The sequence below is a fragment of the Notolepis coatsorum genome (genome assembly GCF_963971535.1).
Source record: "Notolepis coatsorum genome assembly, chromosome: 1".
Taxonomy (NCBI): Eukaryota; Metazoa; Chordata; class Actinopteri; order Aulopiformes; family Paralepididae; genus Notolepis; species Notolepis coatsorum.
In genome coordinates, this window is record NC_140165.1 from 305,900,586 (window position 1) to 305,915,593 (window position 15,008).

A 15,008-nucleotide genomic window follows, 5' to 3' on the forward strand; every position below is an offset into this window, starting at 1 on the left:
CCCGACACAACCGTATCTATGTTGTAAGACACAGAAAATCTGATAGAGACAGAGAGAGAGCGGCTGAGCCGCGGTACGTTTTCACCTAGCCATTTTATTTGGATCATCATCATTCCAATATATTCAGGTATTAAATTTCATTTTCAAAATGGCTAGGTTAAGTTATGAAAGCTGACACTTTAGATCACACAAACACACTTAGATCACACAAACACACTTACACTTTATATTTATTGATAAAGGATTTGCACTACAACTCGTACACCTACTGTGAATTGTACCTAAATTGCACCTCATCCCATTTCTCCATTTCTGCCTTGCACTATATAGTATTGTATATTAGTACACTGCACAGTATTGTATATTGTATGGTAACTACGTCTATTCTGCATCGAACATTGTACATATGTCTAAACTGAACACTGTGACCTCATTTTTTTTTACTCTAATTTTACTATGTTATTTTATTTCATACTTATCTTGTCTTGCACAGTCTCTGGAGCGCAACAGTAAGAAGCATTTTGTATAAAAGTATTCTGTACTTCTGTATGACAACTATTAAAGAAACTTGAAACTTGAGGGAAAACAACATTGTATTTGAAGTCACTGCACTTTGCCTGTACATTACCTGTATAATTATTTAAGGAAATCGTGCAGCAGAGTGCAGTATCTGCTTTTTTGGGGTTAATTAAAATAATTATGTCATATTTTTGTATGTCTAAAGATTACTTCATTAATACATGTTAAATCTGGGTACTATCATCTATCTACCTATAACACATTTTGGATGGCAAGTCAAAACACTTTAAAGCCATGTTTCACTGTTTGGAAGTTACTGCGGTCTGCCTGGGTTTTGAGTGTGATTTTGTAGTTACTGCAGTTTTTAAAACCCCATATCTCCAAAACTGAGCGACATTAACATCTGAAACTTGGTCACAAGATAAAACATTTATTGACAAGGTCAATTTCACTCATAACTAAATTTTTACTTTTTTCAAGTTACTGCGGTTAGCCTTGACAGGGCAGTATAGCCTGCGGCTGAATCAGATGCAGGATGGCTCCTGCCGACTGGGCAAGCTGATTATGCTGTAAATCAGTCAGCTCCGTGCCGCCCGTCAATATCCCGGACATGAATCTCGCCAGCTGCGCGATGTTAGAAGTGGCAGCTAGAGATTGTGTTCCGGAGATAAATGACTGGTCGCTCCAAAATGCCAACCACCTCGCCGATTTCCCTTGGGGAACCGGCTTCCGTAACGGCTCCCACACCACCTCAGGACAAAGGAGCGCCGACATTTTTGCGACTGCCGCCGCCGCCATGAGCTCGGGAAACAAAGCACGCAGTTCCCCCTGCATACTTTCCTCCTCCGAGCCCGCGTCCCTCACATACAGCAGACTACTGGTCAAGGAGCCACATTCTGATGTGGCTGATAGCAGGGCATCCCGCCGCCGAGTCGGAGGTTCTAACCCAACATCTGCGGACGAGGAACCCCAAGGAGACATCTCACCCCCCTCCAGTGTTACCTGGACAGGCAGGGGACATGTCTCCACCGGGCCTTCAAACAAGAACCCGTCCGCCTCTATCATGTAGTCCTCTGTCTCCATCGGGCATGTAGAGACCGACGCATCCTCATCTGGCTCCAGCAACTCACCAAAACCCGGCTGTTCGCGTCTGCAAGCCACACTTGCGACGGGAGCGAGCTGACGCAAAACGTTTGCGTCTCAAATCCCCCGCAACCAAAGGAGCCGGCCGCCCAACAGCGGACGACTCCCTGGAAGCAGAGGAACCAGAGCCGGAACCAGGCCATCGCACAGGAGACGGCACTGGTGCACCAGCTCCTTGGAGAGGCAAACTACCCATCGGACGCCTACCGGGCGTGGCTGCCGACCACGAGAGAGGCCTCAACCCGCTCCAAGACGCACGACAGAGGCGGCGATGGAGAACCGCTGGTGAAGAGTAGCGTTGCGAGCGCGACCCTCCGAAGTAGACATTATGACTTCGCTTTTTTCTTTCGAAATATATGAGAGAAGAAAAAAGCAAGAAAAAATGTAAACACGTCTCAACTTTCTTCAGCTAACAACCTCGTCAAGTGTGGGATCTACCGAAGGCACTTCCTTGTGGTGAAAGTGAAGAAGGAGGCGAGTAGGTGACCACACACCTGCTTATGAAGGTAAGCGGATAGGGGTGTGGCCAGACAAATGTTGGGATGTAAAGGTACATTGTGGAATTTTTTATTCAGTGCTCGTGCACGAAGTGAAGTGCGTGCAGATGACGCTGAGCGGCAGCCATAATGAAATAGAACAACATACCATGAAGTGCCAAAGCACATGGGCTCCTCTGCTCTCTCTCTCTTTCTCTTTCTCTCTCTCTCTCCCTCTCTGACAAAAACTCAAATCAGGCTTGTTGTCAGAAAGAGGGCTGTTATTTGTATGGAATGAATCCCATGTGGTGCACATGTATTGTAATCAGGGGTGTAAAAAGTACCCAGAAATTATACTTAAGTGAAAGTATGGGTACCGTCTCAAAATCGTACTCAAGTAAAAGTACAAGTATACAAACCTAATAATACTTGAGTAAAGTACAAATCCCCCAAAACAGTACTTAAGTATTGTAACAAAGTACAATTACTCAAGTACTTTACACCCCTGCCCATATGTTACTTATGTTTATAGTGTCCTATGTTACTTTATGTTTATATTAGATCTTCTTTTTATATACACCGTGGGAAGGGGGAAACGAAATTTCACTTCACTGTATGTCTTGCACATTATGAGAAGCGACAATAAAGCTGACTTTGACACAAATGTAAGATGGGCGACACACAGGAACACACACACACATGCATTGCGTCGCCCATGAAACCAATGCAATCCAAGTGCTCCTGTCCATCTTTGTCAGCGATCTGTTTCCCCTTGCGAGAAAATGCAGGCTCCAGAGGCCCGGGAGATACCCCACCTGGGTGCTTGTATCCTTTCGGCAAGCAACAAGCCCTTCCGCGTTGCTCTGATTGGCCAAGCGTGCGCATGCGCATGAGCCGGACAAGCCACTCAGCCAGGCAGGAATACTAAGCTCCGCTTAACGCAATTTATACAAATGGAAGTATTGATTTCGCCGTAACGAATCATTAAAAAAATATACCGTTAACTGGAATATGTTGTTTCTTTACACATATTGGATTATGTAATTGGTTTGTCATGACAAACCAATAAAAAAATCGTGAATTAACCGGTGGCTACAACAACACACAGTAATATTGTTAATATTTATAGTTTTAAGAGTTTTGTCTGTACCAACAGTAGGTGCATTTAATGTGTATGACCGTCAGTCACTTATAGACATCGGATTACGGGAAACTTACCGATTGGATTACTCACTGGACCAGCTTTCCGAACCGCAACAATGGCCTGAGGAGATCCTCCGGAGAATGGGACCAGAGCCTTTGTTCCTTGATCCCAGGAACAGAGGAACCAGACGGCGTGGGAAGAGAGCTGGGATCCGTAACAGGCTGAGATCCAGACGCCACCGAACACCATTGCCCAGTATATTGCTAGCCAATGTACAATCAATTGACAATAAACTGGATGACATCCGAGCAAGGATTCAATACCAAAGAGACGTTAGGGACTGCAACGTTCTCTGCTTCACCGAAACGTGGCTCACGTCGGACGTTCCAGACCACGCAATCCAACCAGCTGAACACTTCTTTATCCACCGCAAGGATCGTACAGCAGAGTCCGGTAAACAGCGGGGAGGTGGAATAGCCTTCATGTTTAACAACAATTGGAGCGATCCAACTAACGTGAAGGAATTATCCAACCACTGCTGCCCAGACCTGGAATATATAACCATCAAGTGTCGTCCTTTCTTCCTCCCGAGGGAGTTAACGGCGATCATCCTTCTATAATTCTATCTATTTTTAGGGGCAAATGCGAGTGAAATAGTCGCGCTGTGGTTACATGACGTCATTGCTATTTTAGAGCTGCCCTACCGGTTACACGGTATAGTCAAAATCCATACCGTAGAGCAAATTCATACCGTTTATACCGTATACCGTTTATACCGTCCACCCCTACTCCATGCTGATCGCCCAACGGCCCGAGGAGACTGGGGTGAGTTTTAGCGTGTAGTATTACCGTGTTCGATATAAACTGCTATGATGAACATATGACCCACATTAGATGAATGGTATAACGTTGCCCACGGAATTATAAACGCCCCCTCGCCCATCCGGTCAACATCAGATGACGTGTAGTAAATTCTAGAAGTACGTCCAGTTGAAATTTTTGATCTCGCACAGATTCCTACCAAACTGTATTTGATCATCAATATAATGCATTTGGGGCTATAAATCACGTTCTGGAGAAAGCTGCAGAAAGAGATGAAAACATACTTATACTTTAGACCATATTTTAGTATGAATATGTGAATGAAAAAGTTTAACGTTGCTACACCATGAACAATACATATAGGACATTGAATGGGCCCTAATAATGGCAATCTAGCAATAGAATTTAAAAAGTTATAGCCCTGCAAAGAAGGGGAACTTCTCCATGTTAAATAGAGCTGGCAAGGGATGGTATATCATGAATTTAACCTTGGGCAATCAAAGTGTTAATAAGAAGCTATTTCAATCCTGTATACATACTTAAATAAACATCTTAAGGTTGATGCTCCAAGAAAACCTCATTTAACCATAGTAAGAAATACTGTATCACACAGAAATTGAGAAAGGAGAAAGAAACAGATTTTCTGAGTATTCGTTTAAATGTGGTATAAATGGTTCATTAGCAATTACCCTAATGACCACTACAGATTCATGTGTATAGTTGTTATAGTAGTTATTTGTAAAAATAAAAATAAAAATAAAAATCTAAATATGAGGAATATGGATTATGAGAGGAAGGGCCTGTACACAGCACATAATTCTCTTCATGGATAATTAGTGAAGTGAGTGCATTAGCATGAATTAGTGTAATGCAAATGTCCATGTGTAAGATGTTTAGGCAATTTAAATGTATTTTTGATCTAATGCGCCTGCAGTCGGCCCAATCAAAGTTGAGTAACACATTCTAGGTGCATGCTACATTTTCACATTAAAACCTTCGTTAAAATTTCGGATTGGTGAGCGGATGGTGAGCGGACAGTCTTTGAAATGTAACGTTTCTCTTTTTCCTGTGGAGCGTGTAACGTGTCTGGCTGTGTAACGTCAACTCGTCAGCATGAAAATAACCGCACCAGGATAGCTTAGCAAGTAGCTAATCAGACGTTGTCGCTTGTGGGATTTGGTACATACCCATTTATTATCAAAAATACAAGGTTAGGCCTATGACCATACGATGCCTGGTCATACGGCTTTATATTTAATCAATGTACATAGATCAAATAATAGTTTTAGACACTAGCCGCATCGTTACTAGAGAACCAGACATGTTAACGCTGTACTGGACAGGTGGACATGCAGGAAGTGAAGTGAGTCACTGGCTGAGGTTAAATCAAATCAAACCCGTTTCTACATCAGGTACAAATGGAGCGCCACTTGGTGACATGGCACTGCAACTAAATAATAATAACACAAAAATATAATAGGCAGGTTACAAGCGATGGATCCTACTGAGCACTGGACCACAAACATTTCATTTTCTGTTTCTCTGCACACACCTCTTCCATCATTAAGATGAGTCACACAGAATACTTTTCTTTCCAAAGGGGAGCAGGCAGTCGACGCGAGTGAAAGGGACTCGCAGTAGGAGAGACTGCATCAAGGGAAGGTTTCATTCCAGGCTAGCAGAGGTGTGACGTGGTTCCAGAAGCAACACGGTTGTTCACCACTACAGCTAGTAGCAATGATGTGCTTTCATTTAAAGTTAGAAGGCATTGAAGAAAGTATTGTAAGACGCTACTTAGATACAAAACCATGGGTGGGACCTGTGCAGGAGGAACACCTTGGACATTTTAACACAGACATCTGTTTTTTTTTTTATCTGGTTAAATGGTAAATGGTTGCTTTTTTATATAGCGCTTTTATCCAAAGCGCTTTACAATTTGTTACTCACATTTTTACCCATTCACTCACACATTCACACACCGACGGCGGAGGCAACCACGCAAGGTGCCAACCTGCTCATTGGGAGCAATTAGGGGTTAAGTGTCTCGCTCAAGGACACATCGACATGCTGCCCGGGAGGAGCGGGAATCGAACCGGGAACCTCCGGATTGCCAGACGACTGCTCTACCTCCCGAGACACTGTCGCCCCCAATAAATTGGTGGTTAAAATGGTCAAATGGTTAAATAAAGGTTAAATTAAATAAATAAAAAACACAGACATCTATCACACTCTTTTTTATAGATTTTAATGACAGAAAATCATTACAAATTCGCAGGGAGGTTTTAGGCCTAATATCAATTCTCTGCTCATTTTATGCCTGTCTATAATTATGGCAATTATATGCTCATGTTATGCCTAGGTCTGTAAAGCACTTGTATGAAAGGTGCTATACAAATCATCACGTTTATTATTAATATTATTATTATAAAACATTTAGTTTCTCCTAGTATTTTAGTTTCATCTAGTCTTTTAGTTTCATTTAGTCTTTTAGTTTCATCTAGTCTTTTAGTTTAATCTAGTCTTTTAGTTTCATCTGGTCTTTTAGTTTCATCTAGTCTTTGTAGTTTAATCTAGTCTTTTAGTTTCATCTAGTCTTTTAGTTTCATCTAGTCTTTTAGTTTAATCTAGTCTTTTAGTTTCATCTAGTCTTTTAGTTTAATCTTTTAGTTTCATCTAGTCTTTTAGTTTAATCTAGTCTTGTAGTTTCATCTAGTCTTTTAGTTTCATCAAGTCTTTTAGTTGCATCTAGTCTTGTAGTTTCATCTAGTCTTTTAGTTTCATCTAGTCTTTTAGTTTCATCAAGTCTTTTAGTTTCATCTAGTCTTTTAGTTTAATCTAGTCTTGTAGTTTCATCTAGTCTTGTAGTTTCATCTAGTCTTTTAGTTTCATCAAGTCTTTTAGTTGCATCTAGTCTTGTAGTTTCATCTAGTCTTTTAGTTTCATCAAGTCTTTTAGTTTCATCTAGTCTTGTAGTTTCATCTAGTCTTTTAGTTTCATCTAGTCTTTTAGTTTCATCAAGTCTTTTAGTTTCATCTAGTCTTTTAGTTTAATCTAGTCTTGTAGTTTCATCTAGTCTTTTAGTTTCATCAAGTCTTTTAGTTGCATCTAGTCTTGTAGTTTCATCTAGTCTTTTAGTTTCATCTAGTCTTTTAGTTTCATCAAGTCTTTTAGTTTCATCTAGTCTTTTAGTTTAATCTAGTCTTGTAGTTTCATCTAGTCTTGTAGTTTCATCTAGTCTTTTAGTTTCATCAAGTCTTTTAGTTGCATCTAGTCTTGTAGTTTCATCTAGTCTTTTAGTTTCATCTAGTCTTTTAGTTTCATCAAGTCTTTTAGTTTCATCTAGTCTTTTAGTTGAATCTAGTCTTGTAGTTTCATCTAGTCTTGTAGTTTCATCTAGTCTTTTAGTTTCATCAAGTCTTTTAGTTTCATCTAGTCTTGTAGTTTCATCTAGTCTTTTAGTTTAATCTTTTAGTTTCATCTAGTCTTTTAGTTTAATCTAGTCTTGTAGTTTCATCTAGTCTTTTAGTTTCATCAAGTCTTTTAGTTGCATCTAGTCTTGTAGTTTCATCTAGGGATGCCCCGATCGATCGGCCACCGATCGTTATCGGCCGATAATCAGTATAAATATGCGATCGGGGAATTCCGATAATTAGTCATATTCGCCGATCGCGGAAACTGATCAAGTGGATATCTCACTCGCTTGTCTCAGACGCACAGGACCTGCAAACTGCTCCTCCTCCCTAGCCCCGCCCGCCCCCGTGTAGAGTTTGTAAACACAGAGGAGGCGGACCTCCTCTGCTGAGTCTAGATAGTGCATTCGACCTGAGCTAACGTTAGCTACCTAGCTATCGTTACTGTTCAACTATTCACTTTTAGTAGGCATTGTCTAACGGTATTTAGCCGGCTAGCTACCGATAGCTCCTGATATCAACAAATGCTCCAGCAAGTCTTGTAGTGCATGTTGATACCTCCGTTAGCTCGCGTTAGCTGACGTTAATTCACTGTTCAAAACGAAATGTCCGATTGAACTAAATAGTTGTCTTAACGTCATCTAGCCGGCTAGCAGTAGCTACAGATAGCTCCTGATATCAATGTCTTATAACATTGATTGAATGCGTATTCGAGCTGAGGGCTTGCTGAATGTGAAATGACCAAAGCACTTAACGTTATCTGTGTGTACAGTGGAGCTGTTTGCAGATAGCGAGCAAAAGGATTCTCCGGCGCTGCAGCGGGACCCCATTGGTAACGTTAAGTGCTTTGGTCATTTCACATTCAGCAAGCCCTCAGCTCGAATACGCATTCAATCAATGTTATAAGACATTGATATCAGGAGCTATCTGTAGCTACTGCTAGCCGGCTAGATGACGTTAAGACAACTATTTAGTTCAATCGGACATTTCGTTTTGAACAGTGAATTAACGTCAGCTAACGCGAGCTAACGGAGGTATCAACATGCACTACAAGACTTGCTGGAGCATTTGTTGATATCAGGAGGAGCTACTAGAGTACACACAGACAGTGGAGCTGTTTGCAGATAGCGAGCATTTTGACTTGTTGCGTGGTGGCGATGTCTCGCAGATAATACAAGTACAAGTCTAATTATATAATATATATATTTTATAAAAAAAAAAAAAAAAAATTTTATATAAAATAATTTTTAATTTCTTTTTAATCAAAAACTATCTGTATCGGTATCGGCCGATATGGCTCACGACGATCGGTGATCGGTATCGGTGGCAAAAAACGTGATCGGGGCATCCCTAGTTTCATCTAGTCTTTTAGTTTCATCTAGTCTTTTAGTTTCATCAAGTCTTTTAGTTTCATCTAGTCTTTTAGTTTAATCTAGTCTTGTAGTTTCATCTAGTCTTGTAGTTTCATCTAGTCTTTTAGTTTCATCAAGTCTTTTAGTTGCATCTAGTCTTGTAGTTTCATCTAGTCTTTTAGTTTCATCTAGTCTTTTAGTTTCATCAAGTCTTTTAGTTTCATCTAGTCTTTTAGTTTAATCTAGTCTTGTAGTTTCATCTAGTCTTGTAGTTTCATCTAGTCTTTTAGTTTCATCAAGTCTTTTAGTTTCATCTAGTCTTGTAGTTTCATCTAGTCTTTTAGTTTAATCTTTTAGTTTCATCTAGTCTTGTAGTTTCATCTAGTATTTTAGTTTCATCTAGTCTTTTAGTTTCATCTAGTCTTTTAGTTTAATCTAGTCTTGTAGTTTCATCTAGTCTTTTAGTTTCATCTAGTCTTTTAGTTTCATCTAGTCTTGTAGTTTCATCTAGTCTTTTAGTTTCATCTAGTCTTTTAGTTTCATCTAGTCTTTTAGTTTAATCTAGTCTTGTAGTTTCATCTAGTCTTTTAGTTTCATCTAGTCTTTTTGTTTCATCTAGTCTTGTAGTTTCATCTAGTCTTTTAGTTTCATCTGGTCTTTTAGTTTCATCTAGTCTTGTAGTTTCATCTAGTCTTTTAGTTTCATCTAGTCTTGTAGTTTCATCTAGTCTTTTAGTTTCATCTGGTCTTTTAGTTTCATCAAGTATTTTAGTTTCATCTAGTCTTGTAGTTTCATCTAGTCTTTTAGTTTCATCTGGTCTTTTAGTTTAATCTAGTCTTGTAGTTTCATCTAGTCTTTTAGTTTCATCTAGTCTTGTAGTTTCATCTAGTCTTTTAGTTTCATCTAGTCTTTTAGTTTAATCTAGTCTTGTAGTTTCATCTAGTCTTGTAGTTTCATCTAGTCTTTTAGTTTCATCTGGTCTTTTAGTTTCATCTAGTCTTTTAGTTTCATCTGGTCTTGTAGTTTCATCTAGTCTTTTAGTTTCATCTGGTCTTTTAGTTTCATCAAGTCTTTTAGTTTCATCTAGTCTTGTAGTTTGATCTAGTCTTTTAGTTTCATCTGGTCTTTTAGTTTCATCAAGTATTTTAGTTTCATCTAGTCTTGTAGTTTCATCAAGTCTTTCAGTTTCATCTAGTCTTGTAGTTTCATCTAGTCTTGTAGTTTCATCTGGTCTTTTAGTTTCATAAACTAGTCTTTTAGTTTCATCTAGTCTCATCTAGTCTTTTAGTTGCATCTAGTCTTTTAGTTTCATCTAGTCTTTTAGTTTCATCAAGTCTTTTAGTTTCATCAAGCCCTTTAGTTCCATCTAGTCTTTTAGTTTCATCTAGTCTTGTAGTTCCATCTAGTCTTTTAGTTTCATCTAGTCTTTTAGTTTCATCTAGTCTTGTAGTTTCATCTAGTCTTGTAGTTCCATCTAGTCTTTTAGTTTCATCTAGTCTTTTAGTTTCATCTAGTCTTGTAGTTTCATCAAGTCTTGTAGTTTCATCTAGTCTTGTAGTTTCATCTAGTCTTTTAGTTTCATCTAGTCTTGTAGTTTCATCTAGTCTTGTAGTTTCATCTAGTCTTGTAGTTTCATCTAGTCTTTTAGTTTCATCTAGTCTTGTAGTTTCATCTAGTCTTGTAGTTTCATCTAGTCTTGTGTAGCCGGTCTCGTATTGCTCTGCGTTGTTTCAGATTCGACCCCTGTTAAGGGATTGCCCCGAGTCGGAGTTGAACCCTGGTCCCGCGCCGCAGGCCACATCGCAGACCACTATACCAAGAGGTGAATTCACTTCTTGGTAATGTGTCTGGATGCCTTTTAAGGGGGGGTGAGTTTAACGTGCAGTACCGCTAACATCCACAGTCACTTCACAACACTTCGTGAATGTGGATAGACTTGCGGTACCTCCGTTACACTTGTATCAAGCCCTTTAGTTTCAGCTAGTCTTTTAGTTTCATCTAGTAAAAAAGGGTGACGGTGGAATCATGCAAAAGATCATTTTATTTCAGATCAGGCAGAAGAAAATGTATGTTGTGCATATTTTAAGAATTCTTAGATTGGCAGCAGGCAAAAAAGATGAGTCAACATCCAATAGTGGTCAAGACCAAGACAAGTCCAAGTCAAAATGGGCAAGAGACTGAGACAAGTCGAAGTCATGAAGGGTAAATGACTGAGACAAGTCCAAGTCAAAATGGACAAGTGACTGAGACAAGTCCAAGTCAAAATGGACAAGAGACTGAGATACAGTATGTCCTAGTCATGAATAAATAATAAATACATAATAAAATGGTGCATTTTATATATCTCTTTTATCCAAAGCGCTTTACAATTTGTTCCTCACATTTTACCCATTCACTCCCACATTCACACACTGACGGCGGAGGTGACCATGCAAGGACGGTGCCAACCTGCTCAACGGGAGCAGTTAGGGGTTAAGTGTCTTGCTCAAGAACATTTCGACACGCTGCCCAGGAGGAGGAGCGGGAATCGAACCGGGAACATTCTGACTACCAGACGACTGCTCTACCTCCTGAGCCACTGTCACCCCAAGTCATGAAGGGTAAGAGACTGAGACAAGTCCAAGTCAAAATGGACAAGAGACTGAGACAAGTCCAAGTCAAAATGGACAAGAGACTGAGACAAGTCCAAGTCATGAAGGGTAAAAGACTGAGACAAATCCAACATGACAGAAATCTGGTCTTGAGTTCTGGGTCAACACTTTCTCTGCCACGCTTATATCCATCAATGTTTGATCACTGCCAGCACTGTAAGTCTATGGAGATGTTTACCTTCTTTGCAGGGCTATAACTTTTTAAATTGTATTGCTAAATTGACATTACTATGGCCCATTCAACATCGATTATCTATCGTTCAGGATGTAGGAACGTTTAACTTTTTCATTCACACATTCATACGAAAATACCGTCTAGAGTATAAATATGTTTTTATCGTTTTCTGCAGTATTTCCCAGAACGTGAGATATAGGCATAAATGCATATATTAGATTATCAAATGCCGTTTGATACCGATCGACGCTACAGTATATTAAAAATGTCAACTGTACATGGTCCTAAACGTTATGACTCATGATCATGCGCGGGTGAACGGGGGGGGGGGGGGGGGTGCGGGGGGTCGTTTATAATTCCGTGATCGTCGTTAAATGCTTCATGTAGTATGGGTGATATATAGATCAGAGCAGTTTGTATGGATAATAATATTCAAAAACGCTGAAACTCACGGCAGCTTCCTCTTAGAGATGGGGGATGATACTGGAGCAAACAGATCCCAGTTATGTGATGGGGATCGAGGCGATCCATTTCCGGTTTGTATAATACTAATATACGCCCAAATCATGTGGATTATTGAGTTACGCAACGATCCATATCCACGGTGTGTGTCTTGAGTCCCGAGACGATAAACGAGTGGCCGGACGGATTTAGGGGACGGACCGAGCTCCAACGAGCATATCCGGTTTGGCAACTTGCCGATCAGCCACCAGGTGGCAGTATTGAAGCGTTGCAGAGTTGTGCTGGTTCAGACAGCATCTGACAAGGCTCCGTAAGTGAAATATGAATATCATGGCGAAAATATGAAATATGATCAGAATAACGTTGTACGCCGTGATCTGGCAGAATTCGCATGAACGTGAAACACGTCGTAAGCCGTTTCCGGCGGAGAAAGTGTTAAGACAGAGACTGAACTGAACTACCGTACTAACGTTACCCCATACCAAAATGAACTGTAGTATAACCTATAGTATTGCTGTATTTCTGCTGTACCGTGTTGTACTGATTCATAGTATTCCTGTGTTTTCTCATACACACTATAGATTTACCACAGTGATTCACCATAGTATCTATATAGTGGAATAGTATAGTAATGTAAAGTGAATTACTATAGAGTTCCTGTGGTTTCACATAGAAATAATGTGGTATTACTACTATAGTATTTGTGTGCGTACGGTACACGCCCCGGTTTCCTGCCAATGCCCTACTGGCATTACAACTGGAGTCGGTCCCTGCAGGGCGCCCCACTGTGTGGCTGCCCACTGCCCCTAAATAGTTAGGATGGGTCAAATGCAGAGGACAAATACTACAGTTTAGTTCATACATTGAAATGCTCTGTTCATCTGTCTGGAAAGTGTCACCCCTGAATAGGATTATGTCTGAGGATGTGCATATTTAAAAAGCTTTGCCCCAAAGCAAGAATACCTCACACAACCAGAACATAATATGCCAAATTATCTGGAATACAAAGTATGTGATAGTACTCATGTTCAAGAAGGTATGGGTATTATGGATACTTCTGTAGCGCTATACTAAAACATGCAATGTTCAGATAAACATGACTTGAATGGACAAGGTCAGTCTCTTGTTAACTAACAAATTAATAATATAATAAAATACTATGTAGATTTGCTATTAGCATCCACCTGCATGTCAACATGCTAACACCAGAGAGGTGGATACGTCTTCGAGTCACTATTCCACAGCCACTTTAATCCCAGTCACTCACATTTTAATCTCATCAGTGAAAAGTACTAGTGGGTTTGTACCTTGTCCTTGCCTCGTTCAAACGCCAGGGCAAATCAGAAGATTACAACCCCCTTTTGACTTCGCCAGCGTGGCCCAGATTAGAGACCACACCACTCTCTCCTCTTGCTGTGTCTTCTGTGCTCATTTAGCTGATCCCTACTATGACTACAGTTAGTTTACACACAAGTGGCCAACGGCGCTGGGATTAACCCAATACTATTTACAAGTCATTACTAAGAGTTAGAATCATGACATTACTCTAGAAACAAGCCTGGGTGATATAGGCTAATCCGTTGCTTTTAATTTAAACCACAGGGTCATTTCGGGGTGGCATTGATTATTACAGTTACTTCTTCAGGCAATGCGAAGTTACTTTCAAGAATCATATTTCGAACTACAATTATACACCTAGTATTAGTGACAGGCGTGTGTTGATTTATTATTGGCTACTGCAGCCAATCAGAGTTGAGTTGTGAGGTTCTGGTTTATGCCCACCACCATGCCCTTGTCCCTTTGTGGTGTCACTATACAGTCTAAAATGCAGCATTCACTAAATGGCACCTGATTGGTGATGGACAACTTTGTTATCGATGCATCATCGATTAACATGAGAGATTATGATGATCCATCATCATCATCATCTCAAATCTGCACATTCTCAGCCCCCCCCCCCCCCCCCCCCCCCTCTCTTCATCCAGCAGAAGAGTGATGCAGGAGGAGGAAGAGGGTCAGACATTCTTATCAAGGCGGCTTGGACCTGCTGCCACTGGTGACAAATCAGATTATGGCTTCAATTAGGCCTACAGGCTCAATTGACAGTGAAACAGGTGTCATCATGCATGGTAGCAACAAGGACTCCTCCTCTCCCAGGGGTGAAACGGAAGGGCGGTGTTTCTTTTATTTTTTATTTTCTTTAGTTTAAGATACTTCTCCAACTCCGTTGTACAACAAGGTTAAATAAAAATAAAAATAGTCTTACCTTGAAAAATCCACAACAGTATAAGGATGGCGCGTAATCTTCTTTTTATCTCCATGGCGCAACATCCACTGGATGCCTGGTCCTCCTGGAGATGTGGACGCAGCAGCTAGAGAGGGACCCGCCGCAGCCTCACACTCTCCTCCCCGGCTGCAGGTGGAGCGGGATGCGCTCGCTGTTCGGAGGAGCACCACAGAAAACACAACTAGCTCCTCGCAGAACTTCTAGTCTAGTATGAAAGAAACCGAACGATTTAATAATTGTACTAAAGTTCGCGTGGCGGCTTCCCCTCGTCTTCCCACCCGGCGTGAGAACTGACATGGCAGATCATCGGCGCGCGGTAACGCCAGCTACTGTGTAGCTGCTATATACTGTACTTTAGAAACACTCAATACGAGAGAGAGACAGAGGTCCAGCTGCCAAAAATGCCTGTCCTCGTACTTGTCCTACTCCTACAACTCATTTCCACTCGTGTCTGTTTCTGCAAAATGACCGTGAAAGCTGCGAGACTGACTGGAAGGCGAGGTGGTGCCAAGGAGCGCGTGTCCACCTGGAGCGCTCGGGAACGCCCCCTCGCAGTGTTGACTGACA

At 40.8% G+C, this 15,008-nt stretch overlaps 1 protein-coding gene across 1 annotated transcript in view; it reads right to left on the bottom strand.

Annotated features, from left to right (window-relative positions):
* esamb (endothelial cell adhesion molecule b) overlaps nucleotides 1-14,475 on the bottom strand; it is a gene marked incomplete at both ends in the record, with an annotated part of 236,916 nt that extends 222,441 nt beyond the window's left edge. The window contains one exon of the mRNA XM_084311015.1: nucleotides 14,421-14,475. Coding sequence (XP_084167141.1) covers nucleotides 14,421-14,475 — 55 coding nt within the window. The remainder of the gene's footprint in view (nucleotides 1-14,420) is intronic.
* Between the last annotated feature and the right edge of the window lie 533 nt (nucleotides 14,476-15,008).